Source organism: Nannospalax galili, unplaced genomic scaffold (genome assembly GCF_000622305.1).
Source record: "Nannospalax galili isolate Female #2095 unplaced genomic scaffold, S.galili_v1.0 scaffold155, whole genome shotgun sequence".
NCBI lineage: Eukaryota > Metazoa > Chordata > Mammalia > Rodentia > Spalacidae > Nannospalax > Nannospalax galili.
Window position 1 is genome coordinate 7009571 of NW_008339923.1, and position 12359 is coordinate 7021929.

A 12359-nucleotide genomic window follows, 5' to 3' on the forward strand; every position below is an offset into this window, starting at 1 on the left:
TTTTTTTTTCCATCCTTTCACTTTGAGATAGTGTCTGTCCTTAAAAGTGAGATGAGTTTCTTGAAGATAACAAAAAGATGGGTTTTGTTTCTTAATCCATTCACATAGTCTGTGTCTTTTGATTGGAGAGTTCAGTCCATTAATATTTAAAGTTATTAATGAAAGATGGGTATTGAATGCTGTCATTTTTTCTCTTTACATTCTTGATATGGTTGTACTTTTCCACAGTTATACCTTCATTGGATGTCTTTCTGAAATCCCTTGGGTATAGTCATTCCTTTCTTCAGCTCTTTGTATTCCTTCCAGAACTCTATGAAGGGCTGGTTTTGTGGACATGAACTCCTTCAGCCTTTTTATGTCATGGAAGATTTTTCTTTCCCCATCGACTTGATAGACATTTTGGCTGGGTATCTGGGTTGGCATCTGTGGTCATTTAAAACTGGGAATGCTTTGGTCCAGACTCTTCTGGCTTTCATAGTTTGCACTGAAAAGTCAGCTATAATCCTAATGGGTTTTCCATTATATGTGACTTGTTGTTTCTCTTTTGCAGCTTTCAGTATTGTCTCTTTGTTTTGTGCATCTACTGTTTTTACTATGATGTGCCATAGAGAGTTTCTTTTCTGGTCCCGTCTGTTTGGTGTTCTATATCCTTCTTGTATTTGTATGGGCATGTCTTTCTTAATTTTGGGAAATTTTCTTGTACGATTCTGTTGAAGATCTGGTCCATGCCATTATCTTGGGATTCTTCTGCTTCCTGTATGCAAATGCCTATGATTCATAACTTTGGTCTTTTTATGGTGTCACACAATTCCTGCATATTCCATTCTTGTGATTTCTTAAGTTTTTCATAATCTTTGCTTGAGTGGTCTAGTTCGTCCACTTTATCTTCCAGTCTTGATACTCTGTTTTCCATTTCATTCATCCTATTGGTGAGGCTTTCTCCTGTCATTTTTAATTGGCTTACTGAGTGTTTCACTTCAGTCTTCATTTTAGCCTGAGTATTCTTCAATATTTCTAATTCTTTTCTGAAGTCATTCAGAAGTTTATCCCTATCTTCCTTCATTTCTTTGATTTCTTTGTTTGTGTGTTCTTTAAATTCACTGAATTCTTTTATCATATTCATAAATGTTTTTTTGAGTTCCAGGTCCTGCATTATCTCTAGGGGGTTCTCATTGTACTCCTCTAGAGGACAACTGGTATTTGGTGGGGATATGTTATTTTGGTTTTTCATGTTATTATTTTTTTCTGTTTGATTTTGACGTGTGAATTTCTTTTGTAGTTTCTGATTCTTGTGTGACTCAAGTGTTCAAGTTCAGGTCTGCTTCCTTTTGTGAACTTTATGTGTTTTTGTGGTTTACTTTTTGGGCGTGAAAGGCTGGTTCCTCTAAGCTTCCTGTTCTCTCTCTTGATTTTATATTGGAGTGGCCAGATTGCTTTTGTCTTCAGGAGTTCCCACAGAGGCCCAAGTCAGGTGAAGATCAGATGCTCTCAGGCTTTCTCCTAAGATCTGGATCCCTCCAGGAAAGACTTTGGCCTCAGGAATTTGGGGGTTGGACTGGCCTGGGAGCAGGGCCCAGGAAAGATGCTGGTCTAGGGCAGCAGGTGGCCATGCTACCCAGAGATGCAAAGTAAGATGGGGGCGGAAAGTGGCCCCACGGTCTCCTGAGGACTGCACTAATGAGCTCGGTTGGTCTGGATGCAGAGGATCAGGAAGAGGAAAGGTCAGCCCTGGTGTTTAGGAAAGAAGATGGCAGGTCATGCAGGCCCAGGGAAGTAGAGGGAGGTGTGGCAGGGCCAGGCCTAGAGTGCTCCTGGGGACCCGAGAAGGAACTGAGTTGGTCTGGATGCAAAAGACAGGACCCAAGCTAGGAAGAAATTGGTTGGGGGATGGGAGGGTGAACGAGGCTGGGGGAGTCAAGGCATGGAGGGAGCTATCGACTTACCCTGGAGAGAGAGGCTTGTGTGTCAGAGAGAGGCCTGCAGATCTCTTATCATATTTTTTCATTTCATAAGTTATACATTAAAATCGTTTTTAACTCCAGAATTCCACTTCTGGAAATTCGTCATTTGGAAATATTGTAGGTTCATTACAAGAATGTTCATCAAGTAATTTTTTTACAATAGTAAAAAAATCTAAACATCCCAAACACGGGGAGGTGATGAAATGTAGACAAAACTTACCAAGCATGGTCGTAGGTTATTTCATACTGTAGACTAATGTTTGCTGTGTAGAAAGGTTGAAAACTCACAAAACAAAATGCAAGATAACTTTTAAATGCATACATAAATAGTTATAAAAATACACAGCAGCATCTAAGCCAACATTAGCCTTAATTAGTGCTTAGGGATAACATTACAGTCAACATTTTCTTCCTTGTGCATTTTAATATTCCTTTTTTGAAAAACAATAACTATTAGGTATTACCTTTCCAGTAAGAAAAGTGGGGCTGGAAAAATGGCTCAGCAGTTAAGAGCACTGGCTACTCTTGCAGAGGACCCAGGTTTGATTCCTAACACCCTCATGGCAGCTACCAATGGTCTAGAACACCAGTTCCAGGGGAATCCAGGGCCCTCTCTGACATCCATAGGCATTGCACAACATAGGCGCACTTATGTATATGTAGGCAATACACTCATACGCATGAAAATAAATTAATTAAATTTTTTTAAAAAGTGGCATATGTATGTATATACATATTTAATAAACCTCAATATGTTGTATGGGAATGCCATGTCTCTAGTAGGACCATCAGGACCTGCTGAGGGTAGGATACAGAAAGGAAGAAGATACAGAAAGACTAGACAGGCCCGAGATTAGGTGACTCATACAGCAACAGGTGATTGCGACAACTGGTGGCAATTATCTACATCTCCAATTTCATCTCTTAGGTACTTCTGAGAACATATGGCATTTAAGAAGTATGCATTGAGCAGGCAAGGTGGGCCCTTTGTGTTGAGTTTCCTTTTCAAGGCATACAACCAACCACAGATCAAAATATTTTTTTTTTAAATTACTTGTGCCAAACATGTACAGACTATTTCCCATGTCATCAGTCCTTGACCTGGTTAATTTTTGTTAACTTGACACACCTAGGAATAGGGAATCTCAACTGAGGAATTTCTTCCATCAAGTTGACCTGCAACCATGCCTATGGGCATATTCACTGGTACAGGAGGGCCCAGCCCACTGTGGGCAGTGCCCTCTCTAGGCAGGTAGACCTGGGCTGTATAAGAAAAGTAGCTGAGCAAGCCAGGGGAAGCAAGCCAGTAAGTAGTAGTTCTCCATGATCTCTGCTTCCATTTCTGCCTCCACATTCTTGTCTTGAGTTCCTGCCCTGACTTTCTTCAATGATGGATTGTGACCTGGGAGTTATAAGATTAAACAAAACTTTTCCTCCCAAAGTTGCTTTTTTTCATGGTGTTTTATCACAACAGAAAGCAAACTAGGATAGTCCTTAAACAGCACAGTATCAGAACTGGTACTAGGAATAAGGCCTTTAGAGATGATTTGAAGTACTAGGAGGAAGGGTACAGGTTATATGGAATTAGCACAGCTATTGTATAAAAGAGACCTGAGCATCCTGGAGACAATCCTCTGCAGATACTGAGAGGAGATGGTATTAGGTACCAAGCCCTGTATGTGGGGCTTGGACAGACAAGGAACTGAAGTAGCCACTCCCCACCACACAGGACATGATCAGCCAGCTGGGAGTAATAGAACCTAATGCAGGGCCAGTAGCCCAGGGACAGTGATAAATGCCAGCACAGAAGCAGGAAGCTACATAGGCAGGTCTCAGGACAAAGAAATCAATTCACACCTCTGTACTTGGGTCTTATGTCAACATCTAGAAATAAAGCCCATGCTGCTGCTCCATCCTGACTTCAAAGTTCAAAGACCAGATTTGGACAGAGGTTGGAGGTCATTTGCATAGGCAGCTCTGATCTCTGCACCATCTGTTTCTATTTCAATGAAAGGAAGCCAGGACACTCACCTAGGTCATGTTTCTGTTCACTGGCCTGAGGCAGCTTGCCTACCCTGTGAGTGGTGCTAGGTGGGACTCAGTGAGCATGCGGGATGAGGGTCCTAACTCCAAGCACAAGCCAGTGACTCGAGACCCCAGCCAGTCATTTGACCTCAGGCCTCTGAAATCACTTGCAATTATGAGTTAGACACCTCCTGCCTCAACAAAGCTGAAGGGTGGCTGGGATGGTCAGCCGTGCAAAAGAGGAAACCGCACCCTTTCCAGTTTGGCTGAGGTACTGCTGGCCTGGGTGAAGCTGACGTCAGCCCTCCCTGTCTTGGCTTGAGGTTTCTCAACCCTTTGGTGAATTGCAGCCTTCTGAGCTGCTGAGCCTGGAGGTAAGATGCTCTCTGAACCTCTTCTCAGCTCACCAGAGGGGCTTGCCTTTGCTAGGGTGTGACCCTGACTCTGAGCCACCAGCTGCATGCTCTACCCTTTGCCTTGACTTTTCATGTCTCCCTGGTCACAGCTTTACTGTGCAGTGGGGCATGTGAAGGGTAACATTATTCACATTTTGTTACCTGAGATTTGCTGCCAAGTAATGCTTTGTGTTTTTCATGAGTCCTCACTTGCTTGGACTGCACTTAACCAGATTGCCAATGTGTGCCATGAAAAGACCATGGGCCTGCAAAGCCCAAACTGGATCTCAACTCATTCTGTGCTGTGTGACCCAAGATGGTAAGCGCATGGCTTAACCTTGGGTCCTCACATTTCCCACTTGCAGCAGAAAGTAATAATACCTGTCACCAGACTGGCAGAGATTAAATGAGACCATAAGACCACACTAGGACAGTGACTGGCATTCAGTAGGAACTTAATAAATGCTCTAGACTGCCTAGTGAGCTTTATAAAATCCTCCAGATGCTAAAGTTTAGAAGTTATTAAGATTCTTTTTATCATCCTAATAAAAAGCCTTAGCGGTAGTCAAAATGAAGTGGGTGGTGGAGCTGGGCCGTGCCTGAGGGTACAGCATCTATGTTCCTTCTCCATGTGTTAGGGTCAGAGTGACTCCAGAACACAGTGGTATCCAGAAACCCCCGGTTTTGATGGAGTGGACAGATAGAGTCTGATGCTCCACAGGGAGTACTTTGCACTCTCTGAGTACTTCCAGCAACAAGGACGTAAACAGCTTCCAGGACCCAGACAGAGCAGTTATAATGATGTAAGGCAGGTGCCAGCCCATGAGAGTGATTTCCACTGCATTGTCCCTTTCCAGTGGACATTTCTGCAGAGTAGTCCACAGAATGTGGGTTTAGTGGGATGTATGCAGTAGCCGTGTAGAGGAGGAAGGGAAGCAAGTGAGGCTTTGAAGGCTGGGGAGGCTGAGCAGATTCTTCACCTCCTGCCTTCTCTGACTAGTATGCTCCCATGCACCTGGATTCTTCTGGAAAGTAGTTCTACAAATATTGCTGGAGCGGTTTCTTTTTTTTATTTGCTTTATTTTTATTTTATGTGCATGAGTGTTTTGTCTATATGTGTATAAGTACACCCATATATGTAATGCCCACGGAGATCAGAAGAGAGTGTCTGATCCCCTGGAAATGGAGGTATAGGCAGTTGTAAGTCACCATGTGGGTGCTGAGAACTAAACTTGGGGTCCTCTGCAAGAGCAGCCAGTGCTCTTAACTGCTGAGCCATCTCTCCAGCGCCCTGGAGTGGTTTTGCTTTCAGCTTTACCAAAGCATATTTTGCAAACATAATTCATTCAAGTGTAGAATTCGAGGGACTGCTGCCATAAGTCAGTTTTAGGACATTTGCACGACCCTCTTGATATCCTCAAGCCCATTAACTATTTTTTAAATTTTTTGATTTATTTATTTTTATTTTATGTGTATGAGTATTGTGCCTGCATGTATGTAAGTCCCCCGTGTCATGCCGTGCTTGTGGAGGACAGAAGAGGGCACTGGCACCCCTGAAACTGGAGTTATAGACAGTTTGTTAGCCACCATGTGGGAGCTGGGATTCAAACCCAGGTCTTCCACAAGAACAACTAGTGCTCTTAACCACTGAATCCTCTCTCCAGCCCAAGCCCATTAAGTATCAGCCGTTCTTCCCACCCCACGCCCTAGGCAAACACTAATCTGTCATCCCTGTGTGATCTGAGAAACATTTTTATTTGAGGGAAAAGATTTTTAAAACAGAAACGTGCTATTAAATTTACAATTTTGGCCATTTCAAGTGTACAATTTTGTGTCATTAGGTACAATCTCATAGTTGAGAAGATGCCTTCCTCCTCCAGAACTTCTTCAGCATCCCAAACAGACATTCCCTCCATAAAACAAGGGTTTTCCTTCCCCTAAGCCCCTATCTATAAATTCTACTTTCTGTCTTTTATAAATTAGACTATTCTGGCTGCCTCCCTCAAGGTCAGTCATGCAGTATTTGTCTGTTTGTTTTCTGGCTTATTTCCTTTAGGAGAATGTCCTCAAAGCTTATTCATATGGCAACATGTATCCAAATTTAATTCCTTTTTCTGACTGAAAAACCTTGCCCTGTATGTATGCGTTAGATTGTCCTTGTCTATTCTTCTGAAAAGGGATATTCAGATTGCTTCCATCTCCTGGATGATCTGAATCATGCTGCATAGATACTGATGTAAAAATGTCTACTTAAGGCCTTGCTTTGAGTCCATCGTTTCAGTTCTGAAGGTAATTCAGCTAGAAGTAGAATCACTGGACTAGATGGTTATGTTTAACATTTAAGGAACCATCTTGTTGACTTCCATTGAAGTTGACTTCCATAGTTGACTGGGTACTTTACATTACATTCCTATAGCAATATACAAAGGTTCTAATTCTTCCACATCCTCACCAATGGAGGATTTTTTTCTGTTTGCTTCTTTGGTTTTATTTGTGAGGTTTTGGATAGTCAGCCTGACTGGTGTACAGTGGTATCTCACTGTGGCTTTGACATGCATTTGTCTAATGACTATTTTGGTCATCTTTTCCTGTGCTTATTGGTCACCTGTCCACTCTAGAGAAATGTGTATTCAAATCCTGTGACTATTTTCTAATCAGGTAGTTTTACTACTGTTTAGTCAGAGGTGTTCTTTATATAGTCTGAATATTAATTCCTTATCACTTGATTTAAAAATATTTCCTCCCATTCTGTGGGTCATCTTTTCACTCTCTCCATAGTGTTCTTGGATACACAAAAATTCTTAATTTTGTTGAAGTCCAGTTTATTAGTTCTTTTCCGTTGTTGTTGCCTGTGAGTTTGTTGGGGAAAGCATTGCTTTTTGCTTTTTTTAAGCCAGAGAAAATAATCTACTTATAACAACAATCAATCAGAAAAACAAAACCACCTGATAACATACTTGGGAATTCTATCATTTCTCTACAAATAGTTTCTAAGAAACTCCCTAATCCTTAGTTTTTTCAACCACATTTCTTTTGTAAAAAATTTTTTGTCTGTTTTTTTTTGTATTTTTGCAAGTATTTAAGTATTTTTATTTATTTATTTTGTAAATGTTTTAGTGAATTTTTGTGTTCTTCACACAGAACATCTCAATCAATCTCAATCTTCTTTATACCCCCTTTCCCCCTGGCACCCTCCTATAACCCCCCACTGGAACTCATACATTCTGTCATTGTGTTAAGGCCTATTGTGTCGTTGCTGTCTTCAGACATTCCTCAGTGCAGGTTCACCTGCTGACATCTAGACAGCCTATCTAGAGACCATTGCTTTAGAAAGATCAACTAAAGCTCCTGAAACCTTGCCCGTATGAACCTACAGCAATGGTGTCAGCAAGCACAAGACCCATGCAAACTCAAGCAGACAAAAACCCAGCATAGAACTGGGGAAATGAGCAACAGACCCCAATCTTAGCTGAAGAAATATTGGCAGCTGATTACCGCTGGGTGAGGAAGAGATGATGTTTTGTTTTTTGTGGGTTGTTTTTTTTTTTTAATCTTTTTGAGACAGGGTCTTCCTGTAGTCCCTGATGGCCTGAAACTTGCTATGTAGACCAGGCTGGCCTTGAATTCAAAGAGATCTGCCTGCCTCTGCCTCAAGTGCTGAGTTTAAAGGCATGCACACCATCTGGCTCAACCACATTTCTTGGCATAAGTTAAACAGCCACTATTGCTATTACTGAATATTTGCTGTACACTGATAACATGTCAAACAGACCTACAGTCAAGCAGTTCCCAGTTCCAGGGCTGTCTGTACTATGTAAGTTGAGAGGCATATGTGTTATTAAAGCCTCTTTCAGTTCCAAGTGACAGAAACCAAATTTAAAGTAGCTTAGCTAGAAAAGGGACATTACCACTTCATGTGGCCAAAATGCTGTGGAGGAGACGAGTGGTTTTAACTAGAGCCAGGAGTTCTCTCTCTCTCTCTCTCTCTCTCTGTGAGTTTGAGACCAACCTGGACTACCTGGCAAGTTCCAGCAAGGCAGGGCTATATAGTAAGTCCCTGTCTCAAAAAAAAAAAAAAAAAAAAAAAAAAAAAAAACCTAACAAAAGGTGGCAGGGGACCTCCAATCCAAATCTGAGTCATAGTAGCTTGATCAAGGCCTGCCATCCTGCCATGCCTGAAGGCTCCACCTTAAGCTCCCGGCACACTGGTGTTCCTCAGCATGTCCCGTGATCCCAGAAATCATGAATAGTCTCCTTGATATGGGAAGCTGAAAAAAACAGTGTGTAAGTCCAGAAGGGTACACACGAGTGGCATGAAGTTCTCTAGAGAATGGTGTCATCTCAGGCTGTCTGAGATTTTGACAATCAGGCAAGCAAGGGAGGAAACAAAGCATGGTCAGGAATACTGCCAAGTGTGCCTGCATCTGGGGCCAGCCATTGAGACTGTGATGGGAGACAGGTTCCCAGGGAACACGGAGCTTGGGACGTGGTCTAAGGAGTGATAGCAAGATACCAGGGAGTTGAGCACAGGAATGGCAGGTGGAGATGTGTGGTGGTCTTTGAGGGGAAGAGACTGAAGGCGCAGAGGCCTCAGCAAAGGGGAGAATTGCTAAGGCCTGACTTGGGACAGGTGTTGGGGGATGAAGGAAGGATAATTCTGAGGAAGGCCCCCTGGGTCCTTGGAATTCAGCAGGTGGAAGAGAGCTATATTAAAACAATGATAATAGTCGTCACCATGCAGCCAAACGGTGTGGGACTTGGACTTACAGTTCCTCCACTATTCCCATAGGTGATGTTACTGGAACATTCCTCCCTGTCATTTTCTCTGCAGGGAAGTTCCAGCTGATTGCAGATCCAGTTCCTTTTGAAACTGTGGCTGATCTAGTCCACTCTGTCCGAGTTCCCCAGAGTCCCATGATCAACGGAGGTCCTTCCTATTTCAAGAACTTAGTCCCCATCTCCATGGAGGATTTTCCCATGGGGCTCAAAGAAGGACAAACGTTGTCTTTAATTGGCTTTGAAGAGAATCAAGGGAGGAGGCTGCTACGGTGTGAGGTGCTGGGAAAGAAACCACCCCTGAGACTGCTCCTCCCCATGGACTGCCAAGGCTATTTCCAGGAGTGTCAAGATGACCAACTCTACTCCATCCGCACCATCATGAACTGGAAGCTGCTTGTGGGCAGAAAACGCATCATCAGGGCAGAAGCTGGGCATTGCCTGAGGAGTCTCAGTTCCTTGGTCCCAAAGCACTTTAGTGGACATCTACTTTTGCATCCTTATTTCTCAGCGATGGCACATTTGCCAGGTGAGTAGGGTGAGATCATTCGGAGCATGTATAGGTCCATATTCTGTTGCTATAACAACAAAAAGTGAGGCTGGAACATTTATAAAGAAAAGAGGTTTATTTAGCTCACAGCTTTGGAGAATGAAAGTCCAAACAGCATAGCACCAACCCGGGCAAGGACTTCAATGCAGGTGACATCACAGCAGGGTTTAAGAAAGAGAGAAAGATCACATAACAAGACAGGAAACCAAGGTGGGGCCATTATTAGGATTTTACAGTCCTCATGTGAAAACTAACCAGCAGCCTACTAGAACCACCTTGATCCTTTCAGAGAGCAGTGTCCCCAATGACCTCCTACTAAGGCCCAGCTCTTAAAGATCCCACTATGTTTTAATATCACCATATTGGCCACCGAGCTTCCAGTACATGAATTCTTTAGGAAAGATTCCAGAAAGCATATTCAAACCACAACAATGTCAAGTCATGAAAGTGAGACACTACCCTCTACAGGCCTGGAAGAGTGTTTGCATCAAGGACTTCAAGTGCCTTCCAGCAGCGGCTCCAGGCTGGGCAATTTGCCAAGGCCCAAAGGTTTGTGGACTGATGGGTTGAGGAACCCCAGAACTAGCTGTAAAGATCTCATTTCCAGAAACTGGTTATGTCTTACCTCGCTGACTTCACATCTTGATTTAAGAAGGACCATTAGATACCAAACTATTCCTCACACTCCTCCCAAAGAATATGATTTATCCTATTAGTTAAAAATTCAGTCCATCCCATCATCTACTATTAGATTATCACCATACATATTTAAATGCATCCCTTTAGTAAACTTAAAATGCTTTTATTTGATTTCTTTAATAAATATTCATTTCATGGTGACAGCCAGATGGGCTATGAGTAGGAAAAAAAAAAAAGTTTCTTCTTTGAGAAATTTTATTATTGGTGCATTTTCATATCTATTGACATAAGGCCAGTCCCTCATCATCCATTAATTTTATGATTTTGTTTACAGTCCATGTGAAAGCCAAACTCCAATGCACTTTCCTATCTACTCATATAGACTAGATCACTTTACTGTTCTGTGCAGAAAAGAAATGTTGCATGCTATGAAACATGAATTTACAGCAGCCTTAAATTTTAGCTTGCTGGAAGATCTCTTTCAGGAGGCAGTGTTTATAACAGTGTTTCATGACAGCACACGCGTATTCATGGTTTCCCTTGTTGGGCTTCCAGTAGAAGGCTTGCTTTGATTAGCATGCTGTCTGTTTATTGGCTGTATTTGACTGACTAACTCCCACTCCAGCAAGTTGCCATAGTTGAGTCCTTTTTTTTTTATTTTGGTCTTTTTGAGATAGGGTCTCCCTATAGCCCCAGCTGTCCTGGAACTCACTATGTAGACCAGGCCTTGAACTCACAGAGATCTACCTGCCTCTGCCTCCCGAGTGCTGGAATTAAAGGTGTGTGCCACCACACCCAGCAGTTGAGTCCTTTTTTATTCTTATTCTGAACTGTCTTTTGACTAATGATGACAACAGATGTGAGTATGACAGACGTCATCATCAATAGGATCACAGGCCGAGCGAGACCTCTGGGTGAGGAATGGATCACCCAACCATGTACAGTCATATTTCTGACTCCAGAAGCAGCACTCTGAGCAGGGATGTGAACACCTAAAATTCAATTTTGCTTCTTCTTCCTCACCCTTTCTTGGTGAGCAGCTTCTCTATCTTATTTTGTTTTACCGTTTGAGACTTTAACATATGGGCTTCTACCAAGAAGAATGAAGCATGTTTATTATTTAAAATACAATGTAAGGTTAAGGATGTGGCTCAGTGGTGGGACACGTACTTCACATGTGTGAGGCCCTGGGTCCAATCCCTAGACTAAAAACAAATGAATAAGGTAGAACTGATTTCCAAAAGACTAATAATTAGATAGGCCCTGAAAAGTGTTGACCAAGTGGTGCATGCCTGCAGCCCTTACTACTGCAGAGACTCGGGCAGGAGGATCAACTGCCCATTAGTTTGGGGCTAGCATGGGCAACATAGTAAGACCCTATCTCAAAAAAAAAAAAAAAAAAAAAAAAGATACTAGGGTAATGACCCTGGCAGAGGAAATGTGCTGTTGCACTTGAACCAGCCTTTTTAATCTTGGGCTATCCACATTTTCCACTGAGACTTCTAAGCTGACAACTAGCACATGGGCCAGACCATGCCTCAGATACACTTAAGTGAGGAACTAGTTCCTGGAGAACAATTTGGACAAAGATTAGTACAAGGTCCTTTGGGGATTGACTTGTCTTGATATTGCCATCAAAGAAGACCCAACCAGACCAACATAGATCCCTGAATAACAAGTTTAGATTTGGAAACTACTTTTCAGTTAATTTCTTCTGTACCATGGTGAGAGGCATTATCCTTCTTCACTGGATCATGGAAATATGACTCAGAGAGGTTTACTATAGACTAACTTGTCACTCTGTCTAAGGATTATGTGTACATCAGTTTATGTGGGTTAAGTCTGTCAAATAGTGGAAACTAGAGAGAAGGCTCAGGGGCTAAGAGGACTTGCTGCTCTCTCAGAGGATTGGAGTTCAGTTCTCAGCACCCATGTCAGATCTTCCAGATCTGTGGGCACTGGCACATCTCTCTCTCTCTCTTTCTCTCTCTCTCTCTCTCTCTCTCTCTCTCT

At 42.5% G+C, this 12359-nt stretch overlaps 1 protein-coding gene across 1 annotated transcript in view; it reads left to right on the plus strand.

Moving 5' to 3' along the window:
- Window positions 1–12359, plus strand: part of LOC103735451 (protein THEMIS3-like) — a 65492-nt gene that overhangs the window by 47788 nt on the left and 5345 nt on the right. The window contains exon 3 of the mRNA XM_008834705.1: window positions 9213–9686. Coding sequence (XP_008832927.1) covers window positions 9213–9686 — 474 coding nt within the window. The remainder of the gene's footprint in view (window positions 1–9212; window positions 9687–12359) is intronic.